This window comes from Hylobates moloch, unplaced genomic scaffold (genome assembly GCF_009828535.3).
Source record: "Hylobates moloch isolate HMO894 unplaced genomic scaffold, HMol_V3 SCAFFOLD_14, whole genome shotgun sequence".
NCBI classification, from domain to species: domain Eukaryota; kingdom Metazoa; phylum Chordata; class Mammalia; order Primates; family Hylobatidae; genus Hylobates; species Hylobates moloch.
In genome coordinates this window covers 55,925,039-55,945,183 of record NW_026652289.1, presented here as the reverse complement: position 1 = coordinate 55,945,183, position 20,145 = coordinate 55,925,039, and the positions used below count along the sequence as shown (strand labels likewise).

Here is a 20,145-nt window from a genome sequence, read left to right as displayed (position 1 = left end):
AACCCAGTAATCCTACTCCTAGACCTGTGTCCCATAGAAAAAAATGTTAAACATGAGCGTGTAGTACTAGGGCATTCGTGGTAGTACTATCCGTAGTGGCAAAACGCTGGAAGCAAATTAAATGCCCATTAATAGGGTAATTGATGACTTTAGATATTTCCATACTGTGGAATATTATGCAGTCATTAAAAAGAATGTTACAACTAATTGCTTTTCCTCTCAGAAGCCCTTCTGTCTTACTAGAGAAATTTGTTCTCCTTTCTTTCTTCTGCCTATTAAACCTCTGCACCTAAACTCAGAAAAAAAAAAAAATTATGACTAATTGACTTGGAGGGACTTCCATGGTGTACATTTAAATAAAAGGTAGATGTGAAGTGGGGTATATTATGTGATCTTCATTTCATAACACAAAGGAAAACATATAGATCTATAGATAAGGATATATGGATATGGATGAAGAAAAGGAAAAGACTCAAAACTCACAGAGAATTTTTGAAGAAATGTATAGGTAAAAATCTAGGAAGGCTACAGTCAAGGCCTTGAGGCCAGAAGACACCCCATCAAAACTGAGTAAAACTAGCCCAGTGTGGGACACAGAAATTCTAATATGCTACCAAAATTACTTACGGGTTGCTACCAGTTCCTTAGAAGGAAAACTGAGGACAGATATTTGTATTTTCAGTATAGTTTAGAATTCTTAAAAAATGAACAAACAGGCTGTACTTGGTGGCTCATGCCTGTAATGCCAGGACTTGTGGAAATTGAGGAGAGAGGATAACTTGAGTCCAGAGGTTTGAGACCAAACTGGGCAACATGTTGGAGCCCCATTTCTACAAAAAACACAAAAATTAGCCAGACGTGGTGGCATGCGCCTGTAGTCCCAGCTACTGGGGAGGATCATCTGAGCCTTGGGGAAGTTAAGGCTCCAGTGAGCTGAGATCGCGCCACTGGACTCCAGCAGGGGCAGAGTGAGACCTTGTCTGAAAAAAACAAAAACAAAAAATGAATGAGCAACTAGCTCTGGCTTTCATGATTTGTGCTTATAAATCTTATTTTTTTATTATTATTTATTTATTTATTTATTTATTTAGAGACGGAGTCTTGCTCTGTCGCCCAGTCTGGAGTGCAGTGGTGCGATCTTGGCTCACTGCAACCTCCGCCTCTCGGGTTCACGCCATTCTCCTGCCTCATCCTCCCCCCGAGTAGCTGGGACTACAGGTGCCCGCCACCACGCCCTGCTAATTTTTTGTATTTTCAGTAGAGACGGGGTTTCACCATATTAGCCAGGATGGTCTTGATCTCCTGACCTTGTGATCCGCCCGCCTCGGCCTCCCAAAGTGCTGGGATTACAGGCGAGCCACTGCACCCGGCCTATAAATTTTTTTTATAATGCCTGATTCTCATTATTTGATGTATTTGGATAAATATCTGTCATCTTGTAAATTAAAGGATTAAACTGATAAGAGCAGAAAACAGAAATTAGTACACTAGTTGATCTGCCTCAGATATAGTGCCTATGTATCAGGTGCTCCATGAATATTTGTTGGATGAATAAATGATCATAAAACTATATAAAAATGAGCCGGGCGCGGTGGCTCAAGCCTGTAATCCCAGCACTTTGGGAGGCTGAGGTGGGCGGATCACGAGGTCAGGAGATCGAGACCATCCTGGCTAACACGGTGAAACCCCGTCTCTACTAAAAACACAAAAAATTAGCCGGGCGTGTTGGCAGGCGCCTGTATTCCCAGCTACTCGGGAGGCTGAGGCAGGAGAATGGCGTGAACCCAGGAGGTGGAGGTTGTGGTGAGCCGAGATCGCACCACTGCACTCCAGCCTGCGGGACAGAGAAAGACTCCGTCTCAAAAAAAAAAAAAAAAAACTATATAAAAATGAAGAAATAACAATAAAATAATGTGTTCTATATAAATCCTATGAATGAGATTGAGTGGGCTAATATAATCCTTTCCATCTCAGACTGTTCTAGAAAGTCTTCCAAGAGTCATCAAAAAAATAATTCTGCTTTGTGCAGAAAGAAGGGTTGCTGACCTTTGAAGGTGCTTTTTGAGTCTTTAACATTCTTTACTAACATATTCCCCAAAGTTAAGAAATTCTAGTTAGATTTAAAAAAATTGAGTTCTTTAAAATTTAAAAAACAGTTTTGTTGAGGTATAGTACACATACCATAAAATTTACTCAATTTAAGTACATAGTTTGATCAGTTTTAGTAAACTTACGTAGTTGCACAGCTGTCATCAGAGGGTACTTTTAAAACATGTCCATCACTCCAAAAGGGTTCCTTGTGTCAATGGAATTACTGGGTTGTATTGTTTAAGTATTTGTTTAAAAAAAACAGAAACAAATCTGCCTAACTTTTCTGCAGGCTATATACGAGTTAATATTTCCATGAGCAATGCATGAGGGTTGTGATTTTTCCACATCTCTGTCAACACTTGGTTTGTCAGTTTGTTTTTATTTAGCCGTTGTAGTGGATGAGTAGTGATGGTGTATGGTGGTTTTAATTTGTATTTTCTTCATGAATAATGACATTGAAGATTTTTTATATGTTTATTTTCCACCCATATCTCTTTGGAGAAATGTCTCTATAAATTTTTGTGCGTTTTTAAATCAAGATCATTAACCAAATGAGCCCCTCCTGGGCTCAAGTGATCCTTCCACCTCAGTCTTCCAAGTAGCTGGGACCACAGGCGCAGGCCACACTTGGCTAATTTTTGTATATTTTGTAGAGGCGGGGTTTCGCCATATTGCCCAGGCTGGTCTTAAACTCTTGATCTCAAGCAATCGGCCTGCCTCACATAAGTATTCTATTTTGAGGATTAATTTTTGTTGTTGTGAAATATATCCTACCTGTAAAAGAGTGGTTAAAATGTTGTATGTATGCTTTAAATGATAATATAATGGAAACTTGTGTTCCTACTGCACAGGTTAGGAAATGGGTCATTAATAACTTTGAAACCTCCTAAATGCCTCTCTCCTACTGCATTTTCCTTCCTCCAAATCAGATGTAGTGTTTCTTCAATTTTATGTTAATATTTTGTATTTTTTATAGTTTTACCATATTTTTTATATATATCCTTAAACAATATATTAGTTTTTAAAATTTGTTATTAACCTTCAGTTTATTCATTATTTCAACACTGTATAGTATCCTATTGTAGTAAAGTATGTCAATTAACTTATCCATTCCACTAGATGGAGATCGGGATTATTTCTGGTTTTTAAGTTATTAAAAACAATGCTGCTGCTGGGTGCAGTGGCTCACACCTGTAATCCCAGCACTTTGGGAGGCCGAGGCTGTGGATCACGAGGTCAAGAGATCGAGACCATCCTGGCCAACATGGTGAAACCCTGTCTGTACTAAAAATACAAAAATTAGCTGGATGTGGTGGTGCGCACCTATAGTCCCTGCTACTCGGGAGGCTGAGGCAGGAGAATCACTTGAACCCAGGAGGCGGGTTGCAGTGAGCCGAGATTGCGCCACTGCACTTTAGCTTGGCAGAGCGAGACGTCGTCTCAAAAAAAAAAAAAAAAAAACCCCAAAAAAAGCTGCTATAAATAGGGCCAGGACTAAGGAAAGGTAAGTGAGGTGCTTAGGGTTCACATTTTATGGAGTAAGAGTAAGTACCTTCTTAAGGTTGTACCCTAGGTTCTTCACATGCCTCACTTTAGTCCTATTCCTGAGCATTATTATGTAGGTCTTCTGATGCAGTATCTAAGAGTTTCTCTAAGGTATACCTAGAAATAGATTGCTAGGTAATGGAGTAACTTTATTACTTACAGGAAACTATATGGTGGTTGTAACAATTATGCTTCTACCACCAGTCATTATGGTGGATATGAAATTATGTCTTAATGTGATAATTTACATTGCAATTTTTTTTTTTTTTTTTTTTGGAGACAGAGTCTTGCTCTGTCACCCAGGCTGGAGTGCAGTGGCGTGATCTTGGCTCACTGCAACCTCTGTCTCCTGGGCTCAAGTGATCCTTCCACCTCAGCCTCCCAAGTAGCTGGGACCACAGGCGCAGGCCACGCTTGGCTAATTTTTGTATATTTTGTAGAGGCAGGGTTTCACTGTGTTGCCCAGGCTGGTCTTAAACTCCTGAACTCAAGCAATCGGCCTGCCTCAGCCTGCCGAAGTGCTGGGATTAGAGGTTTGAGCCACCACACCTGGCTGTTTGTTTGGTTTGAGCCTGTTCCTCAGGCTGGAGTGCAGTGGTGCGATCATGGCTTGCTGCAACTTGGCCTTCTGGGCTTAAGAGATCCTCCCACCTCAGCCTCCTGAGTAGCTAGGACTAAGGGCACGTGCCACTATGCCTGGCTGATTTCTAAAGTTTTTTGTTATAGAGGCAGGGTCTCGCTATTTTGCCCAGGCTGGTCTCAAATTTGTAGGCTCATGTGATCCTCCTGCCTCAGCATCCCAAAGTGCTGGGATTATAGGTGTGAGCCACCACACCTGGCTGATCTGTCTTAAACTAGAGAATTTTATTTTTTTCTACCTCCTTTCTTGTTTTTTTTTTTTTTAAAAACTGAATTTCCATCTGTTCCCCCTCCCTTTCTGCTCCTCTTATTTCATTCCTTGGAAGTTATACTTTGCCTTCCTTTAATGAGTACCAAAGAAATTAAAAAATACATGTTTACTGTAAGTCGAGGCCTAAATGTTGCTAATACAGGGACAATCAAATGCTTTACTACCATCTATTGCCATCTGCAAATGTATGCCATTGTTGTTTAGTTTTGTAGTTCCTAATGTATTTTAATTAAACACCACAAATTATGCTTTTTGTTTGTTTTATTCAGTCAGTAGATTTTTAGAATACTTGCTTATTTTACCAATTCGTTTGCTCATTCTACTCCTTCGTTCTGGGATTATTTTTCTTTTTCCTAATATATTTTCATTAAAAGTTTATTTGGTGAGAATCTAAAAACTCTCAAATTCTGAAAGTTTTAAAAATTTGCCTTTGTTGTTGAAAATTAGTTTTGATGGGTGAGAGAATCTAGATCAGGTGTTGGCAAACTTTTTTGGTAAAGGGCCAGATAGTAAATATTGTGGGCTTTGTGGGCCATAGAGTCTCTGTGACAACTACTCAACAATGCTGTTGTAGGACAAAAGCAACCATAGACATTATATAAACATGAGTGTGGGTATGTTCCAACAAAATTTTGTTTGTAGACACTGAAATTTGACTCAGAATTTTCATGTGTTAATATTATTTTTTGAATTTTTTTAACATTTAAAAATGTAAAAATCATTCTTAGTTTGTAGACCAAATAAACAGGATGGATTTGACCTGTGGGCCATAGTTTGCTGACCTCTGGTCTAAATTAACATTCATTTTACTTAGTACCTGACACTGGAGTAATTATTCTTATGATGTCTTATTGTGATATTGTCTTCCATTTTTAATTGTTGAAGAGCCAGCTGTCTGTCTTTTTTGTTTTTCTTTTCTTCTTTTTTTTTTTTTTTTTTGAAATGGAGTTTTGCTATTATCGCCCAAGCTGGAGTGCAGTGGCGTGATCTTGGCCCACTGCAACCTCCGCCTCCTGGGTTCAAGCGATTTTCCTGCCTCAGCCTCCCAAGTAGCTGGGATTACAGGTGCCCGCCACCACACCCAGCTAATTTTTGTATTTTTAGTAGAGATGGCGTTTCACCATGTTGGCCAGGCTGGTGTTGAACTCCTGACCTCAGGTGATCCACCCGCCTTGGCCTCCCAAAGTGCTGCAATTACAGGTGCGAGGCACAGCGTCTGGCCTTTTTTTTTTTTTTTTTGAGACAGAGCCTTGCTGTGTCACCCAGGCTGGGGGGGCGATTGTATGACCTCGGCTCATTGCAACCTCTGCTTCCCAAGTTCAAGCCATTATCCTGCCTCAGCCTCCCAAGTAGCTGGGACTATAGGCACGTGCCACCATGCCGAGCTAATTTTTGTTTATTTAGTAGAGATGGGGTTTCACCATGTTGGCCAGGCTGGTCTTGAACTCCTGACCTCAAGTGATCCTCTCGCCTCAGCCTCCCAAATAACTGTCCTTTCTTTGTTGGTAATCTGGTGATATATTTTCTTGTTTGGCTGCTTTTAAGAGCTTCTTATTGTTTCTGGTGCAGTTCGTTATGATGTGTCTAAGTATGTATTTATTTTCATTTAACCTGGTCAGGATTTGTTGAGTATCCCGAAACTAAGGATTGGTGTTTCTCATTACATCTGGAAAAATTTGAGCCATTATTTTTGCTTATATTGTGGTATATCATAGGAAGTTGATAAAAGAAAAATTCATTTGATGGTTTTCTACGAGGTTATAGTGTAAAATAACTATCTCCCTTTTAGAATTGAGTGCTAGACAGTTTCTGTGTAGATGATCTCATAAGCTTCCTTTTATCAAACAGTGGTCACTTTTTTGGTTTGGCTGCTGAGAAGTATGGCATCAAGTATAATACTAATATGAGGTGTTTAAGAACTTAGTATATTTCTTAGGCACATTTTACTATATGCTATAATTATACATTAAAAATGCACGTTGTAAATGTTATAAATATGCATTATACATTATTAATAGTTTGGATAGTAAAAGTATGACTTGACATTTGTTTTTTAAACCGTATTTAAAATAACTCTATCAGAATATGGATTTAATGGATTAGTTGCATAATTGGTGAGCTACTGATTATTCTTGTTATTTAGATGCTTCTTTAAGTTAGCAAGTTTATATTGTGGTGCTTCAATATAGACTACTTATTTCATTTCAGAGAACTGTATTTCCTGTATCTACTGAGTCTCAAAAACCCCGGCAGAAGAAAGGTCTGTATGCAATTTCATTGTATGTGTGTATTTGCACAGATTTCTCTCTGTCTCTGTTTTTTTGGAGGCAGAGTCTCACTGTCGCCCAGGCTGGAGTGCAGTAGCGCAGTCTCGGCTCACTGCAACCTTTGCCTCTGGGGCTCAAGCAATTCTCCTGCCTCAGCCTCCCAAGTAGGTGGGGTTACAGGCGCACGCCACCACACCTGGCTAACTTTTGTGTTTTAGTAGAGATGAGGTTTCACTGTGTTTGCCAGGCTGGTCTCGAACTCCTGACCTCAGGTGATCCACCAACCTTGGCCTCCCAGAAGTGTTGGGATTACAGGCGTGAGCCACCGTGCCCGGCCAGATTTCTCTCTCTTGTTGATTCTTTTATCTATTCTATATGATGTCAAAATGAGTGTTGGGAAAAGAAGTAATAGTCTAAATGTTCTGTCACATCTAGCTTTTATTTAATAGAGTTATTAGATATTAGGAGGTTGGTTTGACCTGGAAATTATTTAAATGGGGTTTGATTATTATGTAAGTGTGTACTAATTTTCTGCTTCGGGCAAAACCACTCTGTGAAGTTCCAGATATCTTTTTGTTGGTTTCTAGTTTAATTCTATTGTGGGTAGAGAACATTCTTTATATGGTTTGTTTTATGGCCCACAATGTGGCCTGTGTTGGTGAATGTCCCATGTGCACTTAGAATGTGTATTCTGCTCTTATTGGAGGTAGCATTCTGTAAATGTCAATTAGGTCAAGTTGGTTGATAGTGTTCTGTATATACTTAAAATTACAGATATTCATATTCTTACTGATGTGTAGTTACTGATTGGAAGGGTGACAGAAGAGTGTTGAAGTGTGCAAATGTAATTGTGGATTTGTTTCTACTTTCAGTTCTATCAATTTTTGATTTGTGTATTTTGAAGATATGTTGTTGGATGCATATACATTTGGGATTGTCTGATTTCTTGGTAAATTGACCCATTTGTCATTATGTAATATTCCTCTTCAATTTCTGATAATATTCCTTGTTTGAAGTCTACTTTGCCTGATAATATTTTAGTTTTAGTTATTTATTTAGCTATTGTAGTTTTGTTTTGGCCAGTCTTTGAATGGTATCAACGTATAATTTTCATAGAGTAAAATTCCCTTTTTTTAGTACAAATTCTGAGTTTCGACAAATGAAACTAGTCATGTAACCACTACTAGCACCATAATCAAGTTATAAAAGTTTAATTACTCCCCCAAAAGTCACCTTTACTTTGTAGTAAACCACTTCTTTCATTCCCAATTGCTGGCAGCCATTAATCTGTGTCTTTCTTCCTAGTTTTGCCTTTCTTGGAATGCCAAATAAATGGAATCATACATTATTATTATTTTGAGAGAGAGGGTCTCGCTCTGTCACTCAAGCTAGAGTGCAGTGGTGTGATTATACCTCACTGCAACCTGAAACTCCTGGGTTCAAATGGTCTTCCCCAGTAGCTGGGTCTATAGGTTCATGCCACCATGCCTGGCTAATTTTTAAATTTTTTTTGTAGAAACGGGGTTCTGGCTCTGTTGCCCAGGCTGGTTTTGAACTCCTGTCTTCAAGTGATACTCCATCTTCGGCCTCCTGAAGTACTGGAATTACAGGCATGAGCTATTGCACCTGGGTTATGTAAATTTTTCAGTGGCTTTTAATCCTCATACAATGTTTGTTGGTTTGTTTGTTTTTGAGGCGGAGGTTCACTGTGTCACCCAGGCTGGAGTGCAGTGGTACGATCTCGGCTCACTGCAACCTCCACCTCCTGGGTTCAAGTGATTCTGCTGTCTCAGCCTCCCAAGTAGCTGGGATTATAGGCATGAACCACCATGCCTGGCTAATTTTTTTGTTTTTGGTATAGATGGGGTTTCACCATGTTGGCCAGGCTGGTCTTGAACTCCTGACCTCAAGTGATCCACCTCCTTTGGCCCCCCAAAGTACTGGGATTACAGGCATGAGCCACTGCATCCAGCCCAATATAGGGAAGTATTAAGAAAACAGGAGAAATATCATCCTTAAGGATTAATGGGACTTTAACAAATTAAAAAAGTAGTACTTTGAATAAAAAGCTGCCACATTTTACTGTGAAATCCTTAGACTTTTTTTTAAAACCTCTAGTTCAGGTTTTTTCAGCTTTGGCATGAATGATATTTTGAGCAAGATAAATCTTTGTTGGAGTTGTCCTGTATATTGTAGGATGGTTAACAACATCCCTGGCTTCTACCTGGTAGATGACGGTAGCACTTAATTGTAACAACCAAAAGTGTCTCCAGATGTTGCCAGTTATTCCTTCTGGGGCAAAATTGTTCCCACTTGAGAACCACTGCTCTGGTTAAGTAGTATAATACTTGGAAATAGAAGGCAGGAAGTTGGTAAATGCATAAAGAATTCACACAGAAGTTGGATTAGCAAGCTGAGACGTTATTTGAACAAGTGGCAATTGGAGGCATTTTGACTGAGAATGGATGTTGTCCCTCTCCCTCACCCTTTCCTCCTCAGCTTGAGAGGTCCATATCCTAGTTCGACTCTTTAGTTTTGAGGGTGATGACTGCCAACTGTGGAAGGGATAAACAGATTTCTATTTGGTATTTTTGTCCAAATATATCAGGACTTTTTCAAGAACAGACAATGAAATTGTTGATCAGAACTACTTGATGGTTCTGAGAAAATAATATCCTACGTGAGGCTACTGAAGCCCTCTTCCTTTTGCCCCACGATGTGACCTTAGGTGACTTTCTTCTGGCTTTCAGCTGAAGATCTTACCCATCATCGAGGTGAGTGAACTGATTTACTGCTTGAGTCTATTTCCTTCCTTAAAGGAGTCTTCATGGAAAACTTTACCCATTTTGGGGTGGCCATAGCTGAGGATGAGTTTTGTCCACAACCTGAGACAACATACTCACTATGTAAGAAACATGATCTCAGCTTGATATCTGGTTTTAGAGTAATTGTTTAATGGAATAATTTATTATTGTAAAATATACGTAAAATTTACCATTTTTAAGTGTGTAAGTCAGTGGCATTAAGTACATTTACAAAGTTGTGCAGCCATCACCACTGTCCATTTCTAGAAGTGTTTCATCATTCCAGACAGAAACACTGTACCCATTAAACAATAAATCTCCACATCCCCTTGCCTCCCTAGATCCTGGTAATCTCCATTCTATTTTCTGTATCTATGAATTTGACTATTCTAGGTTTTTCATGTAAGGTGAATCATACAATATTTGCCCTGTCTGGCTTATTCCACTCAGCATTTTCAAGGTTCATTCATGTTGTAGCATGTGTCAGAATTTCATTCCTTTTTAAGGCTGAATAATATTCTAGTGTATGTATATATCACATTTTGTTTATCTGTCTGTTGATGGGCATTTGGGTTGTTTTCCTTAGAGTCTTTATATGTCAGTAATTCTTAAAGAATTTAAATGTTGTAGAAACTAGGAATTTTGTAGATATTCTAGAAATATGTCATTTCCTGTACTGTATATAATAATTTATTCTACAGACTAATTACTGTGTATATATTTGGTTCTCAGACGTGATTTTGTAGATGCTGTACGTGCTCTTCACTTCATTAATCTTTTCCTTTTGTTAATTTTGGTTCCTGTGTATACAGAATTGTAGAGTTACAAGGTAATTTAGTTGTTACCTAATTCACCCTAAAGTCTACATGAAACCACTCTTACAGTCTTTGATAAGTAGTTACCAAATCTCACTATTTCTACTGTGATAGTGAATGACTTTCATTGATTAGCTTTTTGAAATAATAGTTTATCTTGCTTGTCTTGGTATCCTCACCTCCGAGTCTGTTTGTCTATTGTAATCTGGCTTTTGCCCCACCACTCCACTGATTAAATTGATGAGCTAAGGGGTTTTTTTTTTTTTTTTTTTTTTTTCCTACTGCCAGCTCTGCCTCCCAGGTTCAAGTGATTCTCTTGCCTCAGCTTCCCGAGTAGCTGGTATTACAGGTGCCCACCACCACGCCTGGCTAATTTTTTGTATTTTTAGTAGAAACAGGGTTTCACTATGTTGGCCAGACTGGTTTCAAACTCCTGACCTCATGATCCACCCGCCTCGGCCTCCCAAAGTTCTGGGATTACAGGTGTGAGCCACCGCGCCTGGCCCAATTCTGTTTAATTTTTGAGGAACAATGTTAACTTCTAATTTAAATGGAAGGTAGTATATATAATTTTTCCCTATTATTTTTAATTTCAATGCTAGTAAATCTTTAAATCTGAAGTACACACTTGAATTTTGACAGATATGTATACTCATGTACATATTTATATACCTGTAATCATCAGATCAACTAAAACATTTTTATCACCTAGAAAGTTTCCTCATGCCTTTTTCCAGTAAGTCTTCTGCTTCACTTCACCAGATGCAACCACCATTCTGATTTCTGCCTGTATAAATTGATTTTGAACTTTCCTATAAGTTGTGCTTGTACTTCACACAAAGGGAGCCATACAGTATCTACTATTTAGCTTTTGGCAACTTTCATACAACATGTTGTTTTGGAGATTCATCCATGTTGTTATATGTAGTTCTTTTATTTAAAAAATGGTGTTTAGTATTCAGTTGCATGACTATACCACCGTTTGTCCATTCTCCTGTTAATGAACATTTGCAATGTTTCTAGTTTTTGAGTACTGTGAAAGTTTCTATGAACATTTATTTGTTTAGACATGGAGTCTCACTTTATTGCCCAGGCTGGAGTGCAGTGGTGCGATCTCAGCTCACTGTAACCTCCATCTCCTGGGTTCAATCGATTCTTCAACTTCAGCCTCCTGAGTAGCTGGGACTACAGGTGCGTGCCACCACACCTGGCTAATTTTTGTATTTTTAGTAGAGACGGGGTTTCACCATATTGGCCAGGCTGATCTTGAATTCCTGACCTCATGATCCGCCTGCCTCAGCCTCCCAAAGTGCTGGGATTACAGACATAAGCCACCGCACCCGGCCCGAACATTTATTTACTGGTCTTTTTTTTGTGTGTGCATGTGCCATGTGTTTTTACTTGAATAAGTGCCTAGGGAGTGGAATTGCTGGGTCATATGTGAACTGTTTGTTTTAACTTTATGATAAACTGCCAAAGTATTTTCCAAAGTGGTTGTTCAAGTTTACCCTACCACCAGCAACGTGTGAGGATTCTGTTTGCCTATGTTCTTGCCAACATTTGTTACTATCAGTCTTTTTCATATTAGACTTGCTGGTGAGTGTATTGTGTTTTATTGTGATTTTAATTTGCATTACCCTAATGACTAGTGATGTTGAACACCTTTTCATATACTTACTGATCATATCTTTTGTGTAGTGCCTGCTCAAGTTTTTTGCCTATTTTTAAATTCCTTTTTTCCTTATTATTGATTTGTGAGACTTCTTTATATATTCCGAATGTAAGTCCTTTGTCTGTTATACGTGTGGTAAATATTTCCCCCCAGCCTGTGTTTTACTACTTTCATTTTATTAAGGTATCTTTTGATGATCAAAAGTTTTAATTTTGATGAAGGCCAATTTACTATTATTTTTCTTTTGTGATTAATGCCTTCTGTGTCTTGTCTGGGAAATCTTGATCCTTACCCCAGACTGAGTTGTGTGTCCCCTCCCTTTTCTGCATTAATATTGCAGAAATTAATTTTTTGGTTTTAGAAAATGTCTAATTTGGCTCAATCAGTAATTTTTGATATCTTTCTATTGAAATATATATACAGCAAAGTACATACATAAATCATAATTGTACTGTGCAGTGAAGTTTTACAAAGTAAACATACCCATGTAATCACCATCTAAATTAAGGTATAGAATATTATCAGTGCCCTCCAGGCCGCCTCCTTATTCCCTACCACTCATTAACCACCCCTCCCAAAGATAATAACTTGTATTTAACTTCTATCTTCTATTTTTTTTTTTTTTTTGAGACGGAGTCTCGCTCTGTCGCCCAGGCTGGAGTGCAGTGGCGCCATCTCGGCTCACTGCAAGCTCCGTCTCCCGGGTTCACGCCATTCTCCTGCCTCAGCCTCTCCGAGTGGCTGGGACTACAGGCGCCCGCCACTACGCCTGGCTAATTTTTTTGTATTTTTAGTAGAGACGGGGTTTCACCGTGGTCTCGATCTCCTGACCTCGTGATCCGCCCGCCTCGGCCTCCCAAAGTGCTGGGATTACAAGCGTGAGCCACTGCGCCCGGCCTTAACTTCTATCTTCTAGATCAGTTTTGCCTGCTTTTGAATTTAATGTAAATAGAATCATGCAGTGTGTACTTTTGAATATCTGGCTTCTTTGCTCAGAATTATGTTTGTGAGATTCATCTGTGTTGTTGCATGTAGTAGTGGCTGGTTGTTTTTTTCCTTGTTATAAATATTCCATTATGGGGCTCTACCTAAGTCTATTCATTTTATACTTGATGAACATTTGGGATATTTTTATTGTGATGTATTATGAATAATGCCACCATGAAGAGTCTTGTGCATGTTTTTTGGTACACATACATACTTAGGAGTAGGATTTTCAGGGTCACCAGGAAGGATATATTTAGGCTCAGTAAATATTAGCAAGCAATTTTTAAAATGCGGTTAATATAATCCCCATGTGTAAAATAAAGGTGTACAAACACACACACACACTTGCTCATATGCTTATATGTGCATAGAAATAACTCAAGAAATGCTTCACCTCTGGTGAGGGATAGGAATGGAATGGGTCTTTTGTTTAGTATCTTATGTGCCCTTTGACTTTTGTTTTACTGTAAGTATGTATTTTTAAGAAAACCAACTAGTTATTTTTAAAAATCATTTGAAAGTCTTCCTACTTTGGTATATGAAAAGCACTGCTTGTAAAAAAAAAAAATAGAAAAGCTTTAAAATCATTATTATTTTTTTGAGATGGAGTCTTGCTCTGTCGCCAGGCTGGAGTGCAGTGGTGTGATCTCCGCTCACCGCAACCTCTGCCTCCTGGATTCAAGCAATTCTCCTGCCTCACCCTCCCCAGTAGCTGGGACTACAAGTGTGTGCCACCAGGCCCAGCTAATTTTTTTTTTTGTATTTTTAATAGAGACGGGGTTTCACCATGTTGGCCAGGACGGTCTCGATCTCTTGACCTCATGATCTGCCTGCCTTGGCCTCCCAGAGTGCTGGGATTACATGAGCCACTGTGCCTGGCCACTTTAAAATCTTTAATGTTGTGTTGCTCAGTTATGTGTAATTGACAGCCCAAACATTTACATTTTAATATTAGAAAATCCTTTATGATTGGGCAGAAACTTGGTTTAATGGGTCACCTTGGAGACCTGGGTTATAGTCCCGCCTCTTCCATTAACTACTTGTTGGATGTAGACAATTTACTTAACCTTTAGGACCTTAATTTCCTCCTTTGTAATGTGAGAATGTTCTCTGCATTGCATAACTCACTGGCCTTATGTGAATATTCAGTGGAATAATAAGAGAAAAACTTTGAGATACATACACACACACCCTTAACAAGGATCTAATTGTTAAATTTTGATTTGAGGAAATAAAATAAGCTATAACGTAAAACCATAATTAGCTAATCTTTTATATGACTTTTTTCTTCCTCATTTCAAGCTAATGAGAAGCAAACAAACTGGATAGCAGCAATATAATTAAAAAATTAAAGGCCAGCTTCTAGCATGTATTCTTGAGTCAATACTGATTCAGCTTAGTCTCTTCCTCTTCCTTCATCATCATTTATGTCCCTGAACAGAGTAGATGTTTCTCTTGATCCTGGGCCTGTTTGCCCTCAGATCCATTCCTTGCCTTCTCTTCTCTTTTTGGTATAGTGAGGAGCTGGCTCTTGCAGCCCCCTTTTCTTCCCAGGCTTCTGTGTCAGCAGTTTCTGGCTGGATTAGCAAGTGGAGGAACTGGCAGGAGATTAGAAGGCAAGAGGAAGAAGACAGGGCTTCCCTCCCCAACCTTCAGGCCTCAGAGTTGTAGTGGCTTTTTGCTCATGCAGACTTCTGATTTGTCTCACCATTCCCTCTTGGGCTTCTCATTTCTTCCATTGCCTGTTCTCTGCATTAAAGTCCTTGTGTTTCAAATCCCCAAGTGGTTTTTTGTTAGGCTTTGACTGATACAGGGCTCCAAATGATAGTAATGAAAATGTCTTACATTTATATTCTTTTCAAGATTTGTTATTTCTTTTGATGCCCCAAATATCCTATTGAGGTAGAAAAGTGTTTTAATTCCTGTTTGGCATGAGGAAATTAACATTTATTGAATGACCATTTTCAGATTCTTTGGATTTTCAGGTGAAAATTATAGGGGGGATAAATGGAGGCCCAGAGAAGTGAAATAACTTGCCCTAGGCCCCATAGAAGGCTGGTATTGAATCAAGATTGTAATTCTACACGTGAAAACTTTTATGTGCCACATGTCTGCTAGTCCTGGAAGAAATCCTTTCTTTGATGAGTATTTTTTTTTTAAAAGGCTTTACTTGCAATGTATTTACAAAAGCCTTAGTTATTTAGTAAATTTTGCAATGAAAAATCTGAACCATAGTAGTTTTCTACTTAGTACTTATATAGCTAGCATATTATCCCTAGCATTAATCAAAGTGTCATGTAAAGGTGTGATTTTTGAGCCTAAGCAGAATTTGAAATTCTTCTAAGAGAATTTACCACCTAGGGCAAACTGCAGGGGAGAATTCTTGAAGTGTCATGTTTATTCACTTCTGGAATTGTTTAAAATATGTCAGGTGCATCCTTAAAGGGAGAAAGAAGGGGAAGAGATGTTACAAAAGAGTAGAATGGGGCAAGAGAAGTGGCAAGGGAGTATTGTTGCTAGGTTGCCAGCCTTCTGCCCCCACTGTCTTGGTGATGGTGGAGGGGTAGTGTGGTAGCTGGGATATGAATGAGGTCTTTTTTATAACTCACTAAAAGCCATTACCTTGTCTTCATCTCATCAGCTGCCTACTTGACCTCTGGGGTAACATAGGCTCCTGAAATGTGGCATTGGAGATGATCACTCTGCTTTATTGCAAAATAGGGGAGACTCTGTTCTGCATTTACATGCTTATGTTTTGTGGAGGATCTTTCAACTAGTAATTCTCATAATACCTGTGAAAGCATATAAGAACCAGTATCTCCATTTTTAGGGGGAGTTGGAGTGAGCAATGATTTGGAATACCAGAAATTCAACGTAATACATTTACAGGTAAAATTCTAATTGTAAATTCAGGATTCGTAGATTCTAGGGATTTCTGAGGTATCCAGAATTTCTTCATCTTTGACGATAAATAGATAATAATGGTAATAAAAATAACAGCAACAGGCCCAGCACAGTGGCCCACACCTGAAATCCCAGCACTTTGGGAGACTGAGGCAGGTGGATCGCTTGAGGTCAGGAGTTCAAGACAAGCCTGGCAGACATGGCAAAACCCCATTTCTATTAAAAATGCAAAAATTAGCTGAGCATAGTGGCATGTGCCTGTAATCCCAGCTACTCAGTAGGCTGAGTCATAAGAATCATTTGAATCTGGGAGGCAGAGATTGCAGTGAGCTAAGATCGCGCCACTGCACTCTGGCCTTTATGACACAACTCGACTCCATCTCAAAAAACACAAAACAAAACAAAATGCAAAAAAACAGCAACAATAATAGGTAACATTTCTTTAAGGCTTGCTATGTACCAGGCGCTATTTGAACCTCTTTATATATTAGGTAATTCGATCCTCACAACTCTATGAGGATGAGTATTTTATTTCCTGACCCTTCTATTTAAAAGTAAAACCCCCAACCCGTCACTGTTTCTCTTTCCTGCTTTATTTTTCTCCATAGAAAAATATCACTAATAAATGTAAGATACTTTATTATCTATCCTGTGTGGTAGCAGCCCCTGCCCTCAATTATAAGCTCCATGAAATCAGGGAGTTAGTTTTGTTCACTGCTATATTCCAAGTGCCTAGAACAGTGCCTGGAACATGGTAGGTACCCAGCGAATATTGGTTGAATGAATGAGTCTTGGTTTTACAGATGAGGAAACTATAAATTTCCCAGGTCACACATTTGGTAATAGGACAGTTGTGTACACTGAAATATTCTCTAAGATATTTGATGAAACTAAAATTCTTTTAGCTTTTGGACAGCTACATCTCCAAGAGTGTGAAATGACCTTCAGCACTGGATTTGGTGGATTTTCCTTTTTCTAATCCCTAGAGTTCCATTTAATGAGCATTTGGGTTCTTGAGCTACCTTACAAATTGAACACTTTTTTCTCCAGCTTTCACTCAGGAAACACAAAACGTGGCTTGTCCTTTTTTTTTTTTTTTTTTTGAGACTGGGTCTCACTCTGTCACCCAGGTTGGAGTGCAGTGCACGATCACGGTTCATTGCAACCTCTGCCTCCCAGGCTCAAGCAATCCTCCTAACTCAGCCTCCTGAGTAGCTGGGACACCAGGCTTGTGCCACCACTCCTGGCTAATTTTTTTGTATTTTTTTGTAGAGATGGGGTTTGTCCAGGCTGGCCTCGAACTCCTGGACTCAAGTGATCCGTCCACCTGGGCCTCCCAAAGTGCTGGGGTTACAGGCATGAGCCACTATGGCTAGCCCCGATTGTCTTTTATTGTGAGATTTTAATAACAGCTAAGACTTGAAAATTAATATTTTATAAATTTTCTTTTAGACTACTTAGTGATATTATACTAAGTATCTAAGGTTTGTAATACTTAATATAAACTCAGAAGGGTTCAGTGCCTCATTCTCTTTTATTCTTTCCCTTTAGTAGGTAGGTGACAGAGGACTAGGTCATGCAGTTGAGACTTGGTCCAAAATTACTCAGTAAGCTACTTGTCCCAGAACTATTTATTTATTTACTTATTTTTGAGATGGAGTCTCGATCTGTCGCCCAGGCTGGAGTGCAGTGGTGTGATCTCGGCTCCCTGCAACCCCTGCCTCCTAGGTTCAAGCGATTCTCCTGCCTCAGCCTCCCGAGTAGCTGGGATTATAGGCACCTGCCACCACGCCCGGCTAATTTTTTGTATTTTTAGTAGAGACTTGGTTTCATTGTGTTAGCCAGGATTGTCTCGATCTTCTGACCTCATGATCCACCTGCCTGGACCTCCCAAAATGCTAGGATTACAGGTGTGAGACACCGCCCCCGGACCCCAGAGCTATTTATGACGGTGCACTTTATGCACTTAACACACTCACATGTCTTTAAGCTGGGTGACTCATGTGGCTTTTTCAAAGGAGATTTGATTCTGGAAGTGGTTAAGTAGAATGTGAATGGCCAAGGTCTGGTCATTGGTGAGGCCTTAGGGGAAGAGAAGAAAGGAAACACAAGTCTTAGAAGAATTTCAGATAGGCCCCAACGACTAGAAGGGCGGTTCTACTAAGAGAATGTGTGCAGTCAGAAAATGAAGAGTCAGTTGCTTAAAATTTTACTTTTTTTCTTGTTCCTGGCATGTAAAGTCATATCCATACTTAGTTATAATTTCTTCTTACAAATTCCATTGATAATCCCTATTCTTGGACAGCAACGAGCAGCATTACTTCTTTTTTATTTTTTAAAAAAATTTAAATTTTTTGTTGAAATGAGGGTCCTGCTATATTGCCCAGGCTGGTATCAAATTTCTGGGCTCAACTGATCCTCCTGCCTCAGCCTCCCAAAGCGCTGGGATTACAGTTGTGAGCCAGTGTGTCTGGTTGTACCTTGTAATTTTTGTGTTCAGGCAACATTAACTGTGAGTCACAGTAAGCTTTTTTTCTTCCTGTTATATTATGGACGTAGAAGTTTTTTGGTTTTCTTTAGGTTGTTTCTCCTTAGTTGCAGAACATCAAGAAATGGATTACAGTCATTTTCCTCTCTTCCCCATGCTCTTCCCTTTCTTTTCCTTTTTTCTTTTTTCTTTTTGGAGACAGAATCTTGCTATGTGGCCCAGGCTGGAGTACAGTGTCACGATCTCGGTTCGCTGCAACCTCCCCACCCCCAGGTTCAAGTGATTCTGGTGCCTCAGCCTCCCTAGTAGCTGGGATGACGGGCATGCACCACCACTCCCTGCTAATTTTTGTATTTTTTGTAGAGATGGGGTTTCACCATGTTATCCAGGCTGACCTCAAACTCCTGGACTCAAATGATCTGCCCCCCTCGGTCTCCCAAAGTGCTAGGATTATAGGCATGAGCCACCACATCTGGCCTCTTTTCCATTTTTAAAAAGGACTGTCTCCAACATATTCAAGGTCACAAAAAATAATATAAACACACATGTACCCACTGGCTAGGCTTAATAAAAAACATTTAGTCATGTTTACTTTAAAGCTTTTTTTTTTTTTTTTGAGAAATAAGCATTAAAGAGTTGAAGTCTCCTTTCTATCTTTTCATAATTCTGTTCTTCTGTCTTCCTTCCTTGAGATCTTCGCTATTCTGAGGTTAATTTGGATCTTTCTACTCCTTGTTACCACAGAAAAGTAATTTCTTAATGAATTTGACCGTATTTTAAACTTCTGATTTCAGTGGGCAGGTAACTCATTTTTTAGTTTCTGTATCATGAGCCATTTTCAATGTCTCAACTAGATTTTTTTCATCGTTGACTTCTCATTTCTGGGCAACAGCATAATGTTCTCATTTGAGCTGTTTCTAAGGATTGTGTTTAACTAAAATATTTTTGGTACTCTGTTCATCAGATGTGATTTTTTGTTGTTGTTGTTTGAGACGGAGTCTCGCTCTTTCACCAGGCTGGAGTGCAGTGGCGCAATCTTGGCTCACTGTAACCTCTTTCTCCCAGGTTCAAGTGATTCTCCTGCTTCAGCCTCCCAAGTAGCTGGGACTACAGGTGCGTGCTACGACGCCCGACTAATTTTTTGTATTTTTAGTAGAGACGGGTTTCACCGTTTGGCCTCCCAAAGTGCTGGGATTACAGGCGTGAGCCACTGCGCCTGGCCAGATGTGATATTAACTATCTTATATATATATTTATGTTGCGGGAAGTCAGGGACCCCGAACGGAGGGACTGGCTGTGGCTGTGGCAGAGGAACATAAATTGTGAAGATTTCACGGACATTTATCAGTTCCCAAATAATATTCTTTTTTTTTTTTTATTTTTTTTTATTTTTTATTTTTTATTTTTCCATAATTTTTTTTTTATTATACTTTAGGGTTTTAGGGTACATGTGCACAATGTGCAGGTTTGTTACATATGTATCCATGTGCCATGTTGATTTCCTGCACCCATTAACTCATCATTCAGCATTAGGAGATACACCTAATGCTAAATGATGAGTTAATGGGTGCAGGAAATCAACATGGCACATGGATACATATGTAACAAACCTGCACATTGTGCACATGTACCCTAAAACCCTAAAGTATAATAAAAAAAAAA

General features: G+C 39.2%; 1 protein-coding gene across 3 annotated transcripts in view; it reads left to right on the top strand.

The window, feature by feature from the left end:
* Positions 1-20,145, top strand: part of BBS4 (Bardet-Biedl syndrome 4) — a 61,116-nt gene that overhangs the window by 2,517 nt on the left and 38,454 nt on the right. For 2 of the 3 annotated variants that reach the window (XM_058427532.1, XM_058427531.1), the window contains exons 2-3: positions 6,755-6,806; positions 19,549-19,596. In XM_058427532.1, the coding sequence (XP_058283515.1) occupies positions 6,755-6,806; positions 19,549-19,596 (100 nt within the window). The remainder of the gene's footprint in view (positions 1-6,754; positions 6,807-19,548; positions 19,597-20,145) is intronic. The other variant, XM_032176265.2, reaches the window with a different exon arrangement.